The sequence below is a fragment of the Macaca fascicularis genome, chromosome 20, assembly GCF_037993035.2.
Source record: "Macaca fascicularis isolate 582-1 chromosome 20, T2T-MFA8v1.1".
Classification (NCBI taxonomy): domain Eukaryota; kingdom Metazoa; phylum Chordata; class Mammalia; order Primates; family Cercopithecidae; genus Macaca; species Macaca fascicularis.
Window position 1 is genome coordinate 63,249,478 of NC_088394.1, and position 22,447 is coordinate 63,271,924.

A 22,447-nucleotide genomic window follows, 5' to 3' on the forward strand; every position below is an offset into this window, starting at 1 on the left:
ATTTCCGTCCCAGAATCTGACCACTTTGGTCTGCGCCGGAAGTACATGTGCTGCCGATGTCGTGCTCAGTGATTGCGGTTTCGGTCGCTCTCCCTTGTTCCCTGGGCTGAGTATTTGCCTCGCACCATGGCGGTAAGGAGGATGTGTAGGGCGGAGTCCGCACCAGCCAAGCTCTCCAGGGGTTGTGAGAGTGAAAACTGAGAAAGGACATTAAGGGATACGGGGTGGGCCAGAGGGGGGCACCATCCCCTGGCCAGACCGTACTAGAACTGGGCTGGGGGAGGGCGGCGCAGGACCATACCAGGACTAGTGCCGGAGCGGCTTGGGCATCAGTACCAGAGCAGGCCAGAGATATAAGTGACCTGAGATGGGCGTTAGCCCAGATCGGGACTACGCCAGCGGAGGCCTGAGGGAGGCATCATTCTACTCCGCCCAGGAGTACCCTTGGAAGAGTCGTTGCCTAAAGCTAGACTACCACGGGATCCAGAGGCGGTATTAGCTTAGGGTTGAATTATTCCAGGGCGAGCAGGAGGCGATCCTAGCTGTGGGTGCTGGAGAGAGGGCGTCAGCCCCTAGATAGGATGGACTGGAGGATGGGTGGACATCCCAGGGATTGTGCTAGGTTTCAGCACTACGGGGACCTGGCTGAGTTGCGGCTGGAGCTCTATAGCTAACCGGGCTGGTGGGGAGAATGAGGAGGACCGTGGCCTCCTGACGTCATCTCATCATCCCTCTGCAGCCCAAGGGCAAAGTGGGCACGAGAGGGAAGAAGCAGATATTTGAAGAGAACAAAGAGACCCTGAAGTTCTACCTGAGGATCATACTGGGGGCCAATGTAAGTGCCTGCCTCCTTGCTTCTATGCCAGCTTATAGTCAGTCCCCTAGTCCTCAGCACTGCTTGGTGAGAAGTAGTGGTACCCGAAAAAGCTGTAGAAGAGAGTTCCAGTCAAAAAGAAATGAGAGATCTGGGCACAGAGAAAGTACTGACTAGTAAAACACAAAGGAAATGAAGGTGTGAGTCGTAGCTGAATGTAAGAGCCCTTCCTACCTCCAAGCACACAAAGGCTTCTTTCCTGGGCTGAGTTGGGTGTTAGAGGAGAGTCTGGATATTTGGGATTCAGGGAGCAGGGCCCTTTCTTCAGCCCTGTAAGAACAACCTTGCTCATCCCACAGCCTGGCCTAATTCTTGGTCAGAGTTGAGGGAGACCCATGGTTTGGAGGTACCTTCTGACCCCAACCTGATCCTGTGATTGCTTGCAGGCCATCTACTGTCTTGTGACGTTGGTCTTCTTTTACTCATCTGCCTCATTTTGGGCCTGGGTAAGTATCTCCATCCTGGGAGGTGGATGAGTGCATAGGGTCAGTGGCTGACCTTTGATACCCTCATTCTTGCTCTGCAGTTGGCCCTGGGCTTTAGTCTGGCAGTGTATGGGGCCAGCTATCACTCTATGAGCTCGATGGCACGGGCAGCGTTCTCTGAGGATGGGGCCCTGATGGATGGTGGCATGGACCTCAACATGGAGCAGGGCATGGCAGAGTGAGTGTCCCCCACCGCCAGCCCAGGTGAGCGGCCCCAGGGCTGGAGCCCAGATAGCCCAAGAAGCACAGCTACTTGCAACTTGAAAAGGGTGGAAGGGAGTTGAACTGGGGCCCATCTGCTGTCTTTGGCAGCTTTATTTCTATCCACAGGCACCTTAAGGATGTGATCCTACTGACAGCCATTGTGCAGGTGCTCAGCTGCTTCTCTCTCTATGTCTGGTCCTTCTGGCTTCTGGTACGTGGGCTGGGGACGCTCCCAAGAAGGGGCATCTAACCCTCCCCATCTTTTATTCCCTGCACCTTGCTTCAAGTTACCGTTTCTCTTGTAGGCTCCAGGCCGGGCCCTTTACCTCCTGTGGGTGAATGTGCTGGGCCCCTGGTTCACTGCAGACAGTGGCACCCCAGCACCAGAGCACAATGAGAAACGGCAGCGCCGACAGGAGCGGCGGCAGATGAAGCGGTTATAGCCATTGACATTGTGACCACAGGCCACTGGCCCTGGTTGACTCTGTCAAGGTGCACGGCCCCCCATGCCTGGAGCAATGAGGGTCTAGTCTAGGGGCCAAAAGCAGTCTGAGGTATTGGGTATACTTTATAGGGTCGTTGAATAAATGGCTTAGAGTGTGGCTGATGGCTGTGTGGGTGATGAGGGATGAAGCAGGAAAAGCCGGTCCTATGGGATTTCCCTCCTGCTACAGACCCAGCCTAGTGGGGACCCTGAAAGAAGAGAAAGCCTGTTGGATTAGCTAAGAAAATTTTATTTTGCTCTGTGAGTTCAAGGAGCTCACACACATGCTCATGCACGTACACACACACACTTACATGCACACACACAGCTAATACTGCTTAAGGCATGGCTCCTGGGCACAGAGTTCTGGGGCCAGAATTCTGCTCTGGGCCTTCCTCATTCTATCATCTCTTGCACTGCAGTCCAGGGTCCAGATAGATTTCCGGGATGCAGCACCTTCACACCTCCAGGCCAGGACCCTTGCTTAGTCCCAGTGCCTGCACCAGGTCATCTCCGAGCCCACTCTTTAACGTCCGTCTCACTGCAGGGACACAGTAGGGTTGGAGGGAGTTGATGGGGTTCAGGTGGGCAGCGGGGTTGTGGGGGGTTACTTACAAGACTTGCGGTTGCCGCGGGAACGCTTGCGTTCCCTAGCAGCTAAGGCACGAGGACTGCTCTTGGTCACTGACTGCACCAGAAGGTCCATGATCTCATCTGATGTATCACTGGGTAAACTGGAGCCTGGGGGTTCTTCTGGGGGTACAGTGGAGGGCCCCACTGTGGGCATGACTGGGGAGCTGCTCTGGACCATGCCTGAGGGAGGCCAGATAGGAAGGTCAGGCCAAGGTGGCCCTGGAGCCCATTCCCCACAGCAGCTATGAGCCTCACCTCTGCTGCGGCGATTGTGTGTGGTGTCCTCAGGCCTGCTGGTCAGCAGACTCTTCATACTAGCATGACTGTCAGCATCTCCCCGGCCTGGCCCACTGCTCACTGCTACTGGGACAGAGGGGTTGTTGGGGGCTTCCCCAGCCACACCTGAGAACTTCTCTGTCTGAAGAAAGAAGAAGGGTGAGCTGGGAGGAGTGAAGGAAACCAAGGAGGTGGCAGTGAAGACTAAGACCTGGAAGGGCACCCACCTCAGTGATCATGCGTCCCCGGGTCTTGTTACGCTCACGGTATGTGGCCCGCTTCTGCTGCTGCTGTAGTACTCGTTCCCGGCAAGTCCGATACTCAAGCGCAAATTCCCGCAGCGTGTGGCAGAACTGCGTGATGCGAACTTCACGGGCCGCCTGCGGGGTGTAGCCCAGGTAAAGCAGGAAGGCATGGAACCTAGGCAGGTCAGAGTGGGGAGGGACGGTGAGTCCTGCTTGTTGTCTGAGGGAGGGTGGTGGCCGTCCTGCCTCTCTTGGGTCCATGCCCCTACCTATTGCAGACACGGCGGTGCACTATCCTCAGCAAGGCAACACGGCGGGCACGCTGGGCCAGGAAGTGGGTGAGGCGGGCACGCAGGGCTGGGGCGAGCTCATGCTTGGCCAAGCTCCGCAGGCTCTCCTCAGCTGCCCAGCTCCGGCGCTCCAGCTGCCCCAGGTTCTCAGTCAGCTGTTCAAAGTCCACCTGAGAAAGCAAGGGGGTGTACATACTGTCCCCCAACACCCTGTAGATAAGACAGGGCCCGAGGCTGCCTCTGAGCCAGACTGGCCAGCTTGGGCCCTGAGGACACAGACATTCAAAAGCTCATAGACTAGTGCAAGAGACACAAGTCCATTTGATTTGAATGAGGAACAGAAGGTTTATTGGGGGAAGTGGCAGTTCAACAGACCCAAAGACTGGGTAGGTGTGGCCAGGCCAATAGAGGAAAGAGCATTTCTGGCAGAAGGCATAGCTCACACCCAGGTGGCTGGAGGAAGCCCTGGCATAGCAGCCCAGATAGGGAGAAGAGGGAGGAGCCAGGCCCAGGAAGCAGTGCTTCTCATGCCTCGTCCAGCCTTGGTTGATTCTGGCAGGTGCTAACCTTGGCACAGCGGGTCAGGGCAGGGATTTCTGAATAGAGGTCGGAGGACTCAGGCCGAGTCTGGAGCACTAGGGAGCAGAGATGGTGTAGCAGTGACTGTCGGCGCACCGTGTCTTTCACCTCTGACACCTTCTCCAGGTAGCTCAGCTCAAAGCCGCTGCTCTGAAAGGACCCTTTCTGAGCCTGGGCCTGGTTGGCTCCAGAACCCTGACTCCCCCTAGTCCCCATGTACTCTCACCTGGGATCCATTGAGGAAGTTGCCCACAGCTAGGAGGGTAGCCAGGATGCAGCGGAAGGTGGCATTCTGTACCAGCTGTTCCATACCCACTTTCAGGTCAAACAGTGGCTCAGCAATTTCCTGGTATGGGAGACCAGGGACTCTTAGACTACGTGGTCATGATGCTTACCTGTCCCTACTGTCTGTCCCACTCCAAGATCCAGGTACCCGTTCCATGCTGTCATAGTCCAGCTTGAAGGCCCAGAGTTGTAGACGAGCAGCGAGGCCGCCAATGGAGGCAAGAGTTATCAGGAAGTTCTCGGCTGGGCCCAGGGGTATGTCAGGGTTGGCCAGCTGGGCTTCCTCAATCTTCTGCTGCTCTTCCTCCGTGGGCATCATGGTCAGTAGCTTCTGAGGATGTAGCCAGAGCCTGACATGCCCCACTCAGTGCAGGCCTGAGGCCTCAGGCATTGGTCTTGACCCGACCCTCAGTCATCTAGGGGAGGCCCCAGAGTCTGGGGACTGCCCTGCAGAAAGGCCAAGCCCATGCCCACCACTAGAGGGACAGGAAATGCCCACCTACCAAAGGAGAAGGCCAGACCTCCCTCCCACACCCATAGCTGGGTGACCCCACCTCTATGCCATCCTTGCTGACAGCAAACTCATCAAAGTTGAGCAGGGCAGCCTTAATGACATGCACAGGTGGCAGTGTGGTTAGGCCGATGTTGATGGCATTGCTGCGTTTGGGGTCCAGTACTGTGGTCATTGTCCGGCGGCCCTCACCAGCTTTCTGCATGGTTGGGGGAAGGGCAGTGTAAGACTGAGGAAGGGGGCCGGGCGCAGTGGCTCATGCCTGTAATCCCAGCACTTTGGGAGGCCAAGGCAGTTGGATCATGAGGTCAGGAGATGGAGACCATTCTGGCTAACATGGTGAAACCCCATCTCTACTAAAAATACAAAAAAAATCAGCCGGGCGTAGTGGCTGGTGCCTGTAATCCCAGCTACTCGGGAGGCTGAGGCAGGAGAATGGCGTGAACCCAGGAGGCGGAGCTTGCAGTGAGCTGTGAGCTGAGATCACACCACTGCACTCCAGCCTGGGCAACTGAGCAAGACTCCATCTCAAAAAAAAAAAAAAAAAAAGACAGAGGAAGGGACTAGCTGGGACAGCAATCTAAGAGGGCACTGCAAGGTCCTCCTCAAATTGCCAAATGATCCCACAACTGACAAACTGGCAACCTGGGATGTGTAAGGCATGGGGATGAGCTTAGATTCTTTTGAGACAGGACCTCGCTCTACCACCCAGGCTGGAGTGCAGTGGTGCCATCATAGCGCACTGCAGCTTAGCTTCTGGGATCTTCCTGCCTCAGCCTCCCAAGTAGCTGGGATTACAGGTGTGTACCACCATAACCAACTTTTTTTTTTTTTTAACTTTTTGTTTTTCCGCCTCCCAGGTTCAAGCAATTCTCCTGCCTCAGCCTCCCAAGTAGCTGGCATTGCAGGCATGAGCCACCACACCCAGCTAATTTTCATATTTTCAGTAGAGACAGGGTTTCACCATGTTGGCCAGGCTGGTCTCATACTCCTGGTCTCAAGTGATCTGCCTGCCTTGGCCTCCCAAAGTGCTGGGATTACAGGGGTGAGCCACCATGCCCGGCCAATTTTTTTTTTAAACATTTATTTATTTATTTATTTTTATTTACTTATTTATCTTTGAGACGAAGTCTTGCTCTTGTCCCCCACGCTGGAGTGCAATGGCGCGATCTCGACTCACTGCAACCTCTACCTCCCGGGTTCAAGCGATTCTCCTGCCTCAGTCTCCCAAATAGCTGGGATTACAGGTGCCCACCACCACGCCTGGCTAATTTTCTATTTTCAGTAGAGATGGGGTTTCGCCAGTTTGACCAAGCTGGTGTCAAACTTCTGAACTCAAATGATCCACCTGCCTCGGCCTCCCAAAGTCCTGGGATTACAGGCATGAGCCACTGCGCCCGGCCCAACTTTTAGTAGAGATAAGGTCTCACTATGTTGCACAGGCTGGTCTCAAACTCTCGGATTACAGGCGTGAGCCACCATGCCCGGCCAAGTTTAGATTCTAGTTGGGGCATTGCTGATCCCTTGTTAGGAGACCTTGGACAATTCCCTACTCCTTTGTCTTAGTTTCCCCATGTGGGAAGTGAGTGACTGGCTCCAACAGGTCAGATCCTTGAGCTCTGATTCCCTCCCGCCTCCAGTGGGGCTGCCTTGCAGATGAGTGGATTTACCTTGGAGGGCAGCACCTCTTTGGCACGAGACTCAAAGAGGTGTTCCAGCCGGGCTGTGTCCACTGAGACAGGCTCCAGTGAAGCCCAGAGGGTGGCGCAGGGCCCAAAGCGGCTTGCAGAGACTCCATGGCCCCCACCCAGCTTTAGCTCACGCCAGAAAAGTTTTACCGTCTTCCTCTTGGTGGGGAGGGCTGAGCTGTCAGGCAATGAATGGGGAAGAGGGGCAGCCAGAGGTAGAGGTGGAGGTGGTGGGAACGGGCCTTTGATGGGTGGGGGAGGTGGAGGTGGGGGAGGTGGAGGGACTCCCGAGAGTAGGGGCAGTGGGGGTGCGGGAGCTGGGACCTCTTTCCCAGCCTCCACAGACTCTACATTCAGCATGTCCTGGTCTTCCTCCTCCCCTAGATCTGAAAAGTCCAGGTCCCCAATAGAGAGGTTGGGTGCACGAGTAGGGAGCTCCCAGATGGGCTCAGCCTTGGGGCTTGCTGGCATCAGTGGCTCCTTGGGCTCTGGCTCAAGGCTTCGCTGGGCCTGGAGCAGGACACAGGGGGCAGGGCTCTGGGGTGTTCTGGGTGCAGGTGCTGTCTCTGGGGAGTCCCAGAGTTGCCGGGCATCTAAAGAAAGGTAAGGAGCTGTCAGTGCCATGCCCCCTCAGAGCAACAGGCAGGCTCTGCCTGCCCACCCACCTACTCACCTGGGTGTCCATCTGCCTCACTGGGCATGGCCTCGGCCAATGTCTCTGCCCGGCCCTGGGCCAGCGCAACCTGCTTCTCTGTTTCTGCTGCTGCCACATTCTCCAGGAACCGGGCTCTGAGGGAAGGTGCTTGTCAGTGACAGTGTCTGACACACCCCAGCCCAGGTACACATGCCTTGCTGAGCCCCTGGACACCACCCCCAATTGCAGGCACACACAGACACATGGGGAACAGTCCATGCACTGAGCAGACCAGAACCGCGCCCACCAAGGCCAGCCCTTCTTCAGTCCTCCACATCTGGGGAGGATTACTACCAACCCTGCATTCCCAGATGAAAATACAGGGAGAAGTTCTACTTAACATCTAAATTGCAACCTCGTTCATGTTCACTGTCCTGATTTTTTGTTTGTTTGTTTTTTAGAGACAGGGTCTGTCAGTCACCCAGGCTGGAGTACAGTGGTGTGATCATAGCTCACTGCAGCCTCAATCTCCTGGGCTTGACCCTCAACCTCCCAAGTGGCTGGGACTACAGACATGTGCCACCACACCCAGCTAATTTTTAAATTTTTTTGAGGAGACAGGGTCTCGCTATGTTGTTCAGGCTGGCCTTGAATTCCTGGCCTCAACCAATCCTCCCACCTCAGCCTCCTGAAGAGCTGGGATTACAGGTATGAATGATGCACCCAGCCAAATTTTTAAAAATTTCTTTGTAGAGATGAGGTCTTGCTATGTTGCCCAGGCTGGTGTCTTGAGTCTAGACAAGGACTCTTAGAGCAGGGGAAGGGGATAGCTGTCCCAATGGGCATATCAGGCTGTCCCTCCCTTAGCATGTCTGGTAGCTTCTGGGAGCCTATGCCTAGGAAAGGGCCTGGTAAACAGGCCAGGTGCGGTGGCTCATGCCTGTAATCCCAGCACTTTGGGAGGCAGAGGTGGGTGGATTACTTGAAGTCAGGAGTTAGAGACCAGCCTAGCCAACATGGTGAAACCCTGTCTCTACTAAAAATACAAAAATTACCCAGGTGTCATGGTGCAGGCCTATAATCCCAGCTACTTGGGAGGCTGAGGCAGGAGAATTGCTTGAACCTGGAAGGCAGAGGTTGCAGTGGGCTGAGATTACACCACTGCACTCCAGCCTTGGAGACAGAGCAAGACTCCGTCTCATAAAAAAAAAAAAAAAGGACGTGGTAAACAGTGGACCCTCAGTTTATGCTGAAATAATGGGTGCAATCCAGTGTCTCTTTTCTGGCCCCTCCTCTGTTGGCTCTCAGTCCCTGCCTTTCCCTCAGCCTTAGGTTACCCCTCTACCCCTACACCACACAGCACCCTAGGTCCCCTCCCTCCTCAGTCCTGAGCTAAGGACATGGCAGAATGAGCCCCAGGTTGGGCGTCCACATCCCCATCTCTGGCTGCTAAGGTGTTGCTATTGAAGCACAGGGACCACTGTGACCCCAGTGAATTTGTTCCCAGTGCTTAGCCTTTAGGTTACCGAGGGGGCATATGTCTGGAAGAGGATAGGCCTGAGTTCCCCAGCTTTGGTTGCATCAGGCACGTGGAACCCCTGCTGGGGGAAGCAATGCTGAAGCCCTGAGCACATGGCAGGCCTGGCAGGCCGGCCTCTGTACTTACTCCAAACTGGCCTGCCCAGGAGGGGATTGGGGGACAGGTGGGCTCTCAGGGGCCCTGGGTAGGGAGGATGAGAGAAGAGATGGTAACTGTGGTGCCAGCTCTGTGGTTGCTCATACCCACACAGAGCTGGGCAGTGATATTGGGGTTCCTTCCCAGCCACAGTGGGAAGCGGGACAAGGCATGACACGAGGAAACTAGAAGTGGAGGGGAGAGACTGACATGGAGCAGGACAGGGTGCCAGAAGAGATGGAGGCAGCAGAACAAGGGAGTGACAGATGGGGGCGGGAGACATGACAAAAGGCAAAGACAGGCAGAATGTCGGAGGAGAGGAGACCACAGGAGGAGGAGATCTAGTCAGAGCCTAACCCCACCCGCTGGCAGTCACTTACCAAGCGGGAGCAGTTTGGTGAAGTCTGGAAAGAGAGAGAAAGCACGCGTTTGGGCAGAGGAGGCTGAGTGCCCATGGAGGGGCGCAAAGCGGAGGGACAGTGGGAGAGAGGACTCCAGGGTGACTTCTGTCTCCCTGCTTACTTGTAGATGCTCCTCTCGCTGGAGGTGTCAGCTGAGGGTGCCACAGAGATGGTAGGAAAAAGGTTCACTGAAGCTCGGAGGCTGGAGGGAGGGCCCACAGGGCTGGAGGTGGGGCCTGTCAGCGGGGCGGGGCTGGTGAAAGAGGTGGGGCCTACCGGTGAGGCGGGGCCTGTGGGGCTGAAGGCAGGGGCTCTCAGTGGGTTGGGGCCTGAGAAGCTGGAGGCGGGGGCTGTCAGTGGGGTGGGGCCTGCGGGGCTGGAGGTGGGGCCTGTCGGTAGGGCAGGGCCAGTGGGGGAGGTGGGGCTGTCTGTGGGGCGGGGCCTGAGGGGTTTGGGGTCAGGGCTTGACAGCTCACAGGGCCTTGGCTAGTAGATGCACCCTTCACCATCTACGGAGGCTCGTACTTACCCAGGTTCCAGGGCACGCGCGGGGCAGCCCCCGCCTTCCAGCGAACGGCGGCTCCTCTTGCCCTCCTCAGAAGAAGGCTTTCGTCGTTCCCGCCGCCCACCGCCGCCTGGGGCTTCTTCGATGTCTCCATCCTCCAATTTCAGGGCGTTCTAGCAGAGGTGCACCAGGATGTAAGAAAGTGGTTAACATGCATGCAGGTGGGGTGGGGCGCTGGGGACAGCGCTTCTCTCTTCCTTCCTTCCAATCCCCCTCAGAGCGTAGGGCCCAGCCCACCTCGTAGAGCACAAGTTGCGTGCGCAGGTCGACGTCAGTGCCTGCAGTGCCCAGGTGGCGCTGGACCAGCGCTTCCATGCCCTGCTGCTCCAGTGCATCTGTCACATCGTAGAAGGAGTCCTGGTCCGGGAGCGCCGCCAGCGTCTGGAGGGCAGGGATAAGAAGGCAAGGCTGAGGTTGGTGGGGAGGTCAGGAGCCTGAGCATCCCAGAGCTGGTACCCAGTCCTTGGCCAGACCTTGTTGATGAGGGTGACCGTGTACACCAACAACTCAGGGTCAGTGCCATTCTTCTCCTCCAGGATGGATACCAGATTGGCCCAGGGAGGAGCGCCTGCCACACAGAAAGTGGAGCAGTCATGGGGGGATGGGTAGGAGAGAGGGCTCTGAGTGATGGGGGAGAAGGGACAGTCTCTGACCGGTGGCGCTGGCCACAGAGTTCACTGCACAGATGAACAGCGGTGCGTTGTTTTCGGAGTATTCTACAAACACCAACAGCAGCTTCAGGGCTGTCTTCACCACCAAGCGGGACTGAGGGGAGAGGTCAGCACATATGAGTGGGGCTTAGGCCAGACCTGTGCCAGCTGTTGCTGGGGAAGGGGAAGGGCTGCTGGGGCTGGACCCAGAGAGAATCTAGGCAGAATGACCCTGGCTTCAGGCCCAGGCACTGAAGTGCCTTCTAGGCTTAAGAGAGGCTTAGATTCACTCCCTTCCAGCCCACTTTGCAGAACGGGAAACTGAGGCCCAGAGAGAAGCACTAGGCAAAGGGTATAAGGCTGGGTGGAGAGCCACTTACCAGGCTGGCACACAATGTGTACAGCCACTGAATAGTCTCACTGTGGGCCACCACCCCCAGCATTCCATCCACAAAGAGCATCAGCTGGCCGAGCGCTGGGGACACAGGGATGGGCAGAGTCAGCGAGGGTCGCTGGAGCAGGGGTCATGGGGGAGGGGAGGGGCTGACCTCTAAGGATGTAGCTCTGGTAGTTGTGGTCGGCAGCAGCACCCACACGGATCAGGCAGCTCAGCCCCTCCGAATGCACGAATTCAGGCACGAGATCTTTGTCCTCCTGGAGGCACCATGGGGGAGTTTAGGGAGGCTTGGGCTACACACTTACTCCCAGCCCACTGCAAGGCCTCACCTGGAAGATCTGCTTCAATGAGAAGAGGGAGCGGCGGAGCTCAGGGCCACTGGAGCCATACAGCTTTTCTGCAAAAGGTAGGGTATGAAACCGTCAATGGGACACAGACTCACTGTCTTCCTCTACTTGGATACAACCACAACTCTCCACCAAAGAATAGTCTAATATATATATATATAATTTTTTTTTTTTTTTTTTTTTTTTTTTTTTTTTTTTGAGACGGAGTCTCGCTCTGTCGGCCAGGCTGGAGTGCAGTGGCCGGACCTCAACTCACTGCAAGCTCCGCCTCCCGGGTCCACGCCATTCTCCTGTCTCAGCCTCCCGAGTAGCTGGGACTACAGGCGCCCGCCACCTCGCCCGGCTAGTTTTCTGTATTTTTTAGTAGAGACGGGGTTTCACCGTGTTAGCCAGGATGGTCTAGATCTCCTGACCTCGTGATCCGCCCGTCTCGGCCTCCCAAAGTGCTGGGATTACAGGCTTGAGCCACCGCGCCCGGCTATAATTTTCTTTTTTTTGGTCTAAGAGACAGGTCTCACTCTGTCACTCAGGTGGAGAGTGGAGTGCAGTGGCACAGTCATAGCTCACTGCAGCCTCAAACTCCTAGCCTCAAGCAATTCTCCCACCTTGACCTCTCAAAACACTGGCATTGCAGGCATGAGCTACCACGCCCAGTCTGTTCTAACATTCTTTTTTTTTTTTTTGAGATGGAGTCTTGCTCTGTTGCCCAGGCTGGAGTGCAGTGGCACCATCTCAGCTCACTGCAAGCTCCGCCTCCCGGGTTCACGGCATTCTCCTGCCTCAGCCTCCCAAGTAGCTGGGACTACAGGTGCCCGCCACCACGCCCGGCTAATTTTTTTTATTTTTAGTAGAGATGGGGTTTCACCGTGTTAGCCAGGATGGTCTCAATCTCCTGACCTCGTGATCCACCTACCTTGACCTCCCAAAGTGCTGGGATTACAGGTATGAGCCACCGCGCCCGGCCTTGTTCTAACATTCTTGAATCCCCCTCCACTCCCACCCTGGCCCTGGAAGGAGAGGTCAGGATAGGGAGAGGGAGAGCACATCCAGCTAAACATACTTTGCCCACTGTTCAGCACAGGCCTGAAAGTGAGCCAACTGGGCTATGGGGAGGAGGTGCTGCTGGACACGGATGCCCTCACACACTCACCCAAGATAGCGTTGACCCTCACAGAGAGCTGGGTCCGAAGGATCAGTGTGGGCTTCCGCCCTTTGCTGAAATCAAGGATCTCCGTCAGCAGCTCCCAGCCCATCCCTCAGCATCCCTCCCCACAAGCCAAGGGAGCCAAAGACCTCCCCATGCCAGCCCCAGCCCAGCTTGTTCCTCCCAGCTGCTCCTCCAAGGACCCAAGGGTTGGTCAGACAAGAGGGTTGGTGCAAACACAGGTATCTCAGGTATGTGGGAGAGCCCCTGACTCCTACCTTGGGCAGCAGGTAACACTGGCTAGGCTTTAGAATTCTCTTGGCACACTTCCCTGGGACAGGAGGTGACCCATGGCCCAGGCTAGTGATCGAGTGTCTCAGCTGCTGACATTTGAGCCAGCCCCTGGCAAGGGTGGGGGTAACCTTGCCTCCCTGGCCCCATCAGTTCTGACCTGATCTCTTCATAGAAGCCCTCCAGCATCTCCCGCTGCTCTTCCAAGGACAGCTCAGGGTCCAGGTAGTATCCAGAGGGAGACACTTGCAGAGCACAATCCTCCAACTGGGGGCAAAAGGAACAGCTGTGAGACTGAGGAAGAGGTGGCAGGGAAATGTATGAAGACCCCTGACCTCTTACCTACCACTTGGGGGGTGGCAGAGAGACACAGGGTCTGCACTACAGCTGTGCATTCCTTCAGCATTTGCTTCTCAAGCGCCTACTATGTGCAAAGCCCATCTGTGTCAGGCACCAGGCTTTCTTGGCCTTTGTTTGTACCATCTCCTCTCTTGGCTGACACCTACCTATTCTTTAGGTTGCTATGCAACCCACTCCACCCTGTATGTATGCTCCCCTCCGAGACCTTCCACACAGCATTCTAATATCTGAGCCACTGGTCTCCTCCTCTAGCTTCATTCTCTGGGTTCAGGCACTCCGTCTGTCTTGCTCCCTGCTTTATCTGTAGAGCCTGGCATAGCACCCGACACACAGTAAGCACTCACTAGGACTTGTTGAGCTAATAAACACAGATGAGGAAGGGGAATGGAGAGAAGATGGGAGGAAGTTCCTGCCTTCCAGGAAGCTCACAGCCCTGTGGGGTGATAAGCTGTAGTCACAAAGAAGCCCCAGAGAGAAAGAGTTAAGATGGCTGGGAGGCGCAAACCCACCTGGGAGAGTGTGTCTGTGTGTGCGTGTGTCTCAGTGAGTAAGAGGGTGAAGACAGTGTCTGATCCATAGACTTCCCAGTCCACCAGATTTCAGGGTCTTTGCCCTCCCCCAAGGCGGGCTACAGTTACAATGGTCCTAGCTGGACCTCAGAGACACCCAAGGGACCTATTAAAAAACCAACTTTAGGCCAGGCGTGGTGACTCACGCCTGTAATCTCAGCACTTTGGGAGGCCAAGGAGGGTGGATCGCCTGAGGTCAGGAGTTCGAGACCAGCCTGGCCAACATAGTGAAACCCTGTCTCTACAAAAATACAAAAATTAGCCAGGCAAGATGGCAGGTGCCTGTAATCCCAGCTACTGGGGAGGCTGAAGCAGGAGAATCGCTTGAATCCAGGAGGCAGAGGTTGCAGTGAGCCGAGATTATGCCATTGCACTCCAGCCTGGGAGACAGAGCGAGACTCCATCTCAAAAAATAAAATGAAACAAAACACTTTAGAATCTGACTCAGTCTACAGTAGGACCCCAAAGCCTGCCTTTGTAACAAGCAGGCACATGCTCCATCCACGTGTCCATGTTTCCCTCCCCGGGCTCTCCTCCCCCGCCACAGGGCATGGCACTTAGCCCCTTGAGAAGTGCCTGTAGAGAAACCTGAGGGAGGTGACTCCCGTGTGTCAGAGGGTGGCACTCTGCCTCTCCCAGACACCTCCCCCCATTGCACAGTACAGGCATGCAGGTTCAGCAAAGTCCCCTTAACTTAAGTGGCTCTGGCCCTTGAGATGCCTTGGCCCAGGGAGAGCCCACCTCTGGAGAGGCAGGGGGTCTTCTGGTCTCCATCTTACTAGGCAATGTCAATTCCAACATTTGTCCTGCTGTTTGGTCAGCCCTGCCCTCTTCTGGACCCCGCCCAAGGGCTTCCAACTGGCCTTGGTTCCCTGGAGAAAAAGGGAGTCCAGTTCCTGCCCCAGCCCCCGCCTCTGTTTAGCACCCCTTGCTCCTGCCTTAGAGCCTGACCTGGCTCTTTCCCCACAGTTTAACATGTGGGGCCCTTGGGTGACCCCCTTCCCCCACCCGCCTGGGACCTGGGACATAGGACAAACACTCCAGCCTGTTCTCTGTCCCACTTCCTGCCTGGCTGCCTGCCCTCCCCAGGGTGCCTTGGGCGGGCCTGGCTGCTTTCCCCTCCCTGGGAGCAGAGTCATCTTCTCCAGGGCCTACTGGGAACAGGCCTGAGAAGGGGCAGCAAGGCCCGAGGGCTGGGGTATCTTGTCCAGGGCCAGCTCAGCTGAGGGCAGCCCACATTCTTCCTGATCTCTTCCCACATGGTGACTCAGCAGCCTACCACCCCACCCCCATTCAGGCATAGCCACATCTCCTTCCCTTGGCCTGGAAGATTCTGGGACCCTAGAAGAACACATCTACCCCAGAGTCACCCCCGTCAGGGATCCCCTCGAATCACACACATATAGAACATCTCATTCATTTGAACATTCATGACCAGGCTGGTTTTAGATGCAGAGGACCTAGGAGGAATCAGACACTGCCTCTGCCTTCCCTTCCAGCCCAGTGGGGCAGATGGGCAGACAGACAGATTTGAGTCAGAAAAAGCTCATGAATGTGGAATCACAACTTCCATGGGGGCTAAGAAAGGGGAGGGGCAGAGTGCTATAAAGATAAACGGGAAGGGAAAACATGTTACACCTGGTAACTGCTTACACACCCAGGTATAAGATCGGGTATGCACTGGCCAACACAGGCCGAAGCAGCACAGCCCCAGAAAGGTCAGGCCCACCACGCTGTCCTGCCTCCTTGCATACTGTAATCCCAAGGGAGCAGAGAATGTCCCTCTCCTTCTAGGACACCTGCATCCATCTGGGGCAGGGTCCTGAAGGTTAAATGGTCCACCTTTTTTTTTTTTTTAGATACGGAGTCTTGCTGTGTCTCCCAGGCTGGAGTGCAGTGGCGCGATCTCGGCTCACTGCAAGCTCCGCCTCTTGGGTTCAAGCGATTCTCCTACCTCAGCCTCCCGAGTAGCTGGGATTACAGGCATGTACCACCATGCCTGGCTAATTTTTGTAATTTTAGTAGAGACAGGGTTTCAGCATGTCATCCAGGCTGGTCTTGAACTCCTAACTTCAAGTGATCCGCTCGCTTCTGCCTCCCAAAGTGCTGGGATTACAGGTGTGAGCCACCGTGCCTGGCCAACGGTCCACATTCTCTAGTCTCCTCAGCTGAGCAGGTTCAACCCTGTCCCTTCGCTGTGGTGGCAATGTCCTCCTTAGCCACTTTGCCTGTCCAGTCCTGCTAGGGCCCTATTTCTGGGGAGGTCCTGGGAAACAGGCAGTCCAGTGCCTTCCAGGACAGTGTTTCCCCACACCCAGCTGTCTGTCCTGGGTGGAAGTGTGGGGTGGTAGGCTAGAGTCAGGCAAGCAGCAAAGAGCAGGAGACTTCCTGCCAGCAGGATAGCACTTGTCCCTCACACCCCTGTCCCCTTCCTGAGGTCACCCTTCTGAGAGAGCCAAACCTCTGGGTCTTGTTTCTCACACCCTGTGGCTGGGCCAGGCCTGAATAAGCCCAAACCCTGGTCCTTGCTGACAGGGCTTAAGGTCAGCATGTAGTATGGGCCCACATCCCTGACACCTGCCTGGCTCTTGTCTTCCTCACTTCTGTGGTCTCTGTCTTGGGGTGGAGTCTTTCCCCCATTCTTCCCAGGCTCAGCTTCTCACTTTGGCCTCCAGCCCACTATTCTCTTGACTCTTGAGGCTCAGGCTTTTCTGAGCACCCAAAACCAACTGGTTATATATGGTTTTATATGCAGGGTCAAGCTCAGGGGACTATGGTGTCTACTTCTCTGTCTCTTTCTAGATATCTATCTATCTATATATAATATATAGATATAGATCTATAATACACAGGTAGATGTCTATAGATATCAATAATTTATATCTATATATAGCTATATATCTGTTATATATACACATCTGTTGCATATATCTATTATATATTTTTTTCTCCCTTGTTTCTTTGGACTGTCTTACCCAATATTTTTAATAACAGTGTAATCAGGTAAGACTGAACATACCAGAGCAGGGTACAGGGAAGATGGAAAAGAGGCGGGATTATAGGCTGAAGGGCTTGTGTTTTAGAAAATAATTGGTTAATTGCCTGTTTTGTCTCCTTTCCTATAAACACAGGACCCTGTGTTCTGAAGACCCTCCTTTCCTGTTATCGTGGGTCTCCAACTAGAGTGTGACTTCCTGAATGAGATGACAAGGATGGGCCTTGGGGAAGGAAATCCACTTTTATTATCTTTTGTTATGCTTCCTCTGTGCCAGGCACCGGGCTGCCTCTTTCTTTTCTTTCTTTCTTTTTTTTTTTTTAATTTAATAGAAATAGGGTCTTGCTATATCACCCACTGTTCTTGAACTCCTGGCCTCAAGCAATCCTCTGGCCTTGGCTTCCCAAAGTGCTGAGATGACAGGCATGAGCCACCATGCCCAGCCTGAGCCACATATTTCATTTGATTCTACCAATAATCCTTTTACAGATAGGGAAACCAAGAATCAGAAAATGAGCGCATTGCCCCAGGGTGCACAGCCAGGAGCCAGGGCTAATTGACCAAATCTTGGGCAGATGGGCCCTGGAAATGCTCCAAGGAACCTTAGAGGGGAGGTGGAGTGAGGGCTGCGGCCAGCACGATTGCCAAGAGCTGAAGACATCCTCTTAGTTTTCTGGACTCTGCAAATACCCCAAACTGGTCTTCCCAGTTCCAGTAAGGTAACACCAAGACACACGCACCCCATACAAGCTAGGATAATAATATCTACCTCTGCCAGAACCTAGGTGTCAGGGTCCCTCACCAGGCTGCAGCTCAGCCACTCTGTTCCAGAATGACCAGCAGATTGGATAGACCAGCCCCAGGGAAGGCTAGGAGACCAGGACTCATGCCCACACCTCAATTTTCTACAATCTCCCAAAGGCTCCTGAGATGTAAAAAGGCTAGAGTGGGTTGGGATAGGGTCAGGAAACATTCCAGGACAGTGCCACCCCTGTCCTACTTATTTTTAGCCATAGCTAGGGAAACAAAGTTGCTAGTAATGACCAGATTTATAGGGCTGTCTCCACTGCCAGGAGGAGAGGGCTTTCCTGGCCTTCGCAGCAGGGTCAGAGAAGCACCCCAGGTCCCCCTACCTGGAGTTCAGGGAGAAGTCAGTGCTATACCAGGTGTGGTAAGACCTTGGGTATCAGGGAGAGGCTCCTGAGACACTTCCCAGAGGGAAGGTAGAACTGGGAAGCTCTAGATTAGGAGATGAGATGCAAGGCCAGAGGGACACATTCTCCCCTGGGGCAAAGGCAGGTCCCTGAGCTGGGGGAATATTTTGGAGGGGTGGAAGGCGCTCCTGAGTTCCCCCAGGGACACTAGGCCTGGCCCAATGCACTGTCAGGCTCCCTTCCACCAACCAGGGCCAGGAGATGAGTCAGAGGCTGTGGCCAGGAGCTTCCTCCTAGACTAGGAGGAAATGAGCAAGGGTTTCTGAGATCTGAAAGCTCTTTAAAAAGGAAGCCCCCAAGGGAACTCTAGGGGTTAGGCTCTGCCCAATGGGGTGTGTGGGTGGAGCCCCAGGGAGAAAGCAGACTGGCCTCTGTACATCCCCAGGGACAGGGCTCATCTGCTGGGATGATCAGGGCCAGTACCCACAGGAGGACAGAGGCCACTTGGCTGTGTCCTGTCCTCTGCTGGACAACTGTACATAGGACAAAGCAATGAGTAGAGAACCCCTTCCTCTTATTTCTGCCCTACCGCTTGGGACAGGGATGCCCCAGTTTCTGGGCCACCTCTCCCCTCTAGAGGGCCAGCAAGACAGGCCTGAGTCATGTCTGTGACTCTGGGGCACCCACTTACAGGACTACGGGAGGAACAAGCTGTTGACATTTCCTGCAAGGAGGAGCCCTGCTCCCCCTCGCTCAGCTCTCTGATGTCCCTGCCCCTGCCCTATTCTCAGCCCCTCTTCCTCCAGCCTTCTATTCTGGGGCTGTGGTCACAGTTTATATTTGGGTTGAGCACATCACAGTGCATCTGACCATTCCTGGCAGAGTTGCTAGCCCCAGGGAGTCCTGGCTTCTGGCATTTGTGGTAACCTAGTGTGCCGCCTCCTTATCCCTGTGGGGGAGGGGAGGCAGTCCTCAGGTGCTCCAGGTGGGAGAACATTAAATCGGGGAGACCAGGAAGGACTGCATTGGGGATGAGGAACTTATATTCTCCACGAGAGCTCAGTAGTGTCTTCAGTTAAGGAGCAGGGAACACAGGGCAGAGCACCTGGTGGGGTTGGGTGGGGACAGGGGTCCCATGAGAGGGAGATAGAAGGGGTGGTTCTGAGCCTCTTTCTTGCAGCTGACCTACCAGGCTTGCCCCCAGTTGGGAAGAGGGGTGTCAAGGGGCCGGGCACCATGGCTCAAGTCTGTAATCCCAGCACTTTGGGAGGCTGAGGTAGGCAGATCACCGTCAGGAGTTTGTGACCAGGCTGGCCAACATGGAGAAACCCTGTCTCTACTAAAAATGCAAAAATTAGCTGGGTGTGGTGGTGCACACCTGTAATCCCAGCTACTTGGAAGGCTGAGGCACGAGAATTGCTAGAACCCGGGAGGTGGAGGCTGCAGTGAGCCAAGATAGCCCCAGTGCACTCCAGCCTGGGGGACACAGCCAGAATCCGTCTTAAAAAAAAAAAAAATGCAGGGGTGGTGTCAGGGCTAGGTCCAATCCTTGAGTGGCAGGATAAGAGGAATACCATATTTTCTCTAGTGCTCCACCCTTATTTCAGGACCCGGACTTTGGGAGCCTGGGAGCGGGAACCAGTCTTAGTTCAGCACTCCTGTCTTCCCAGCCCCCATCCTGAATGGGAGGTGGCCGCCAGCTGCACACGCTTCTTCCAGGCACACCTCAATTTGCCCCTCCGAATAGGGCAGGACAAGCGGGGGCTGCGTCAAAACTCTGGCGGTGAGCAGTGTGCTGCATTCTTCCAGCCATGGCCTTGAAGCCGGGGTTCTGGCCTGGACACGCGCCACCCCCCATAGTCTCACCACCCCTCCCGCCAGCGCTCAGAGGCGGGGCTGGCCGCAGCGCGAGGAATGCGGGCTGGGGGCCCGGGGCACATTCCAGGGGAGACCCTGGGCCCAAGGGGCAAGTTTACGCAACTCGGCGCCCAGCTGAGGCTGGGAGCAGGGGAGGGCACCCACCCCGACTCTCTCTCTTCCCCAGCAGTTCTCTTCCCCAGCAGTCTAGGCGGCCGGGCTGGTGTGGAGCCTGTGGGGGTGGTAGTGCGCCTCCCAAAGTCCTGGCCCGGAAACAGCGTGCCGGAAAGGGCTGCTTGCGGGGGGCTGACGGCGGCGAGAGGGAGGGGAGAGGAGGTAGGCTGGCCATCTGGAAAAGGGCCTCTTTCCGCACTGTGCACAAGTCGGCTTCGGGGCGGCAGCAAAGTAGGGCAGGCCGGCGGTTTAAAATTAGCCCGGCCCTCCCTCTCACTTCCAGGCGCGGGCCGATGGGCGGCGAGTGTCCGGGGGTGGGGGCGGGAGCGGTGACTCAAAGGGCTTTTCCACCCGTGCAGCCTCCTGCGCTCCGCGTATGCCGGGCCAGACCGCTTCCCGGGGACTCCCCTCACCCCGTGAAGTCTCTCCTCGGCCGGCACTCCCAAGTTCCCATTGACCTACAGAGTCAAGCCCCAATCCAGCTTCTTGACACCGCAGGAAACCTCTGCCACCTCTAGTAGCCCGCGCCGGGCCCGCCCCTCCTCGTGGTCCCGCCCCCACCTCACCTGAAGCAGGTGGAAGCTGGTCCCTCCCCAGCTCCGCCTCCAGGGTCCGCTACGGCCCAAGCGGCTACCGTCATCCTGACCAGGGAAGCCACCCTGGCAGACGGACGGCGAGGGGAACTCGAGCCCCTCCCCAGGTGCTCGACAAGTTCCTAGCACCCCTCTTCAGTTTCCCCTCAACTTGAGAGGGGACTCCCCCGCAGGCGGGGCAGAGTGGACCCTGGGACCCCAGCCCAAGACTTTTCCGGAGGAGAACACTCGCTCCAGCCTCTTCAGGAGGGGCACCTCCCACCAGCTTTCATGGCGCCCACCCTGAACCCCCGATCGCCCCAACCTTTCTCCGGCCCCCCTCACCTTGAGCGGCGCTCCCAGCAGGCGGTGCAGCGCGGGTATCTGCGCGCCCAAGGGCAGCGCCCCGTCCAGGCTGCAGGTGGGGGCCCGGCGCGGCTCCGGGAAGTTGGCACACGCGAAGGGGTCGGTGTCTTCCAGGTACTGCACCCTCACGGTCACCACTGATACCGGCTCCTCGTCCCCGCGATCTTCCCCGCCCGCCATGGCTCCGCGGCCGGCTCGCGCGGCGCGCCTCGGAGTCCCGACCCCAGTGCAGCTTCTACTCAAGCACACTATAGCTCCGCTCTTCGGGCCGGGCCGGACCGGACGCGGCTGGAGGGGCGGGGCCAGACGGAGGCGGGGCCGAGGAAGGGGGTGGAGCCAAGATTAGTCCCCGAGTGCGCGCGTGGAGGTAACCACTGCCGGAGGCGGGGCCGGCGCTAGCCACTCACAGGGCCCGCTGGGAATCCCGTTAGTTCACTGGCTAGGAGGGCGGGAAAGGCCGAGCTCGCGCCCCGCCTTCGAGAACGCGCAAAAGGCTGGAAGGCTTTCTTAGGTCTGGGGGTAGAGAGGCTGCGTTCTCTCTGAGGGGTGTTAAGGCAGATGGGGCAGAAGTTTCCTTAGATAGTGGCCGGCCAGGTCTCCCTCAGTTGAGGGGCAAGATGGCCCTCATTCCTTCCATTTGAGGGATGAGTGCTTATGGTTTCCTCATTTAGGGAAAGCAGTGAGAGGGGTCCCTTCAATTTGGAGCAAGAAGTGAGAGTAGATTCCACCCAGTTTGAAGGAAGAGGTGGGATCAGTTCCCTTTAGTTGTGGGAGGAAGAGGGAAGGATGCCCTTCAGTTTTCAGGGAAAAGATTGGGATGAGTCAGTTTGAGGGGGCAGATAGAACACGTTCCCCTCAGTTTTGGAGAAAAAGTGGGATGGGTGCCCCTCAGCTTGAATGAAAGTGGAGACGGTCCTCCTCTGTTTGGGGCGAGATGAGCCGAATGCCCCTCAGATTTGGAAAAAGTTGGGTGCATCCCGCCTAGTTTGAAGGGAATCAGGAGGCTGGGTTTTCCATAGGTTCCTGTCAGCTTCATGAAAGAGATGAGACAGTTCTCTGTAGTGTGCTGGAAAGGGCGGGCCAGGTGCCCCTTGGTTTGGGAGATGAAGAACAGCCTCCTTCTTCGCCTGGAATGAGCTGGGCCAGTCTGGGCCTTGGGGTTTCTGGGACATTGGGGGCAGCGTTGTCCATCACTGCTTTGGGGAGCGTCCAGTGCGCGTGCGCAGCTCAGGTCCGGGCGGGGGCCGGCAGGGGGTCCCCAGCTTGGGAGCGCCGCGCGGAGGGCGGCCAAGCACTGTCCCCTGCCGTTTGCACCCGGCCACGCCTGGGCCCCAGGGGGATGCTGCTCGCCGCCCAGCAGCGCTGGCCGAGGAGGAGTCGTGCCCCTCCCGTCTTGACCGCGCCCCCCGCAGACCCCCGCTCTTCACGCTGCTGGCTGCCCCGGGGGGCCGTGGCCGCGCACCGCTCTGGATCTGGTGGGGGCGGTTTTGGGGAGGTTTGGGGGCGCGGACTCGAAGGAGTAGGTTGTGGAACTTGGGGGAGAGCTGCACTGGGGAATTTCCGGAGCTGGGACTGATTTAGGGAGGAAAGAGGAGGGAGTCCCCGACTACGAGAGTCCGGGGCAGGGTCTCGGAGCCCGGACCTGGCTTGGGGGTATCGGAGCCGGGATTGGGGGGAGCGAGCCCCACGTGCCTGTGACGCGGGGGCGCCCGGTAGGTGGCGGCGGCGACGCGGGGCCGGCG

The 22,447-nt window shown here is 56.5% G+C and overlaps 2 protein-coding genes across 43 annotated transcripts; one reads left to right on the plus strand and one right to left on the minus strand.

The window, feature by feature from the left end:
• The first annotated feature begins 40 nt into the window (after positions 1-40).
• On the plus strand, positions 41-2,165 carry TMEM208 (transmembrane protein 208). Its single transcript, XM_005592223.4, has 6 exons — positions 41-132; positions 740-835; positions 1,261-1,320; positions 1,401-1,537; positions 1,690-1,774; positions 1,869-2,165. Exons 1-6 carry the CDS (start codon positions 127-129, stop codon positions 2,004-2,006), a joined length of 522 nt encoding a protein of 173 aa, XP_005592280.1. The 5' UTR covers positions 41-126; the 3' UTR covers positions 2,007-2,165.
• Positions 2,166-2,276: 111 nt separating this feature from the next.
• On the minus strand, positions 2,277-20,957 carry FHOD1 (formin homology 2 domain containing 1). 42 transcript variants are annotated; one of them, XR_012428962.1, is made up of 24 exons: positions 20,685-20,957; positions 12,819-12,925; positions 12,374-12,438; positions 11,206-11,273; positions 11,028-11,133; positions 10,860-10,954; positions 10,483-10,594; positions 10,303-10,397; positions 10,067-10,210; positions 9,794-9,942; positions 9,386-9,517; positions 9,244-9,267; positions 8,855-8,908; positions 7,228-7,343; positions 6,537-7,147; positions 4,910-5,065; positions 4,504-4,686; positions 4,297-4,416; positions 4,059-4,126; positions 3,471-3,661; positions 3,184-3,376; positions 2,936-3,098; positions 2,663-2,860; positions 2,277-2,588 (listed from the first exon to the last, which is right to left on the minus strand). XR_012428962.1 is itself a non-coding variant. In XM_005592239.4 (24 exons), exons 1-24 carry the CDS (start codon positions 20,883-20,885, stop codon positions 2,506-2,508), a joined length of 3,528 nt encoding a protein of 1,175 aa, XP_005592296.3. In that variant the 5' UTR covers positions 20,886-20,957; the 3' UTR covers positions 2,277-2,505. The 42 variants fall into 42 exon arrangements, 24 of the variants coding, with proteins under 24 accessions (XP_005592296.3, XP_015298484.3, XP_065392918.1 ...); XR_012428960.1 differs by having other exon boundaries at positions 9,386-9,562; XR_012428961.1 differs by having other exon boundaries at positions 4,059-4,215; positions 9,386-9,562.
• Between the last annotated feature and the right edge of the window lie 1,490 nt (positions 20,958-22,447).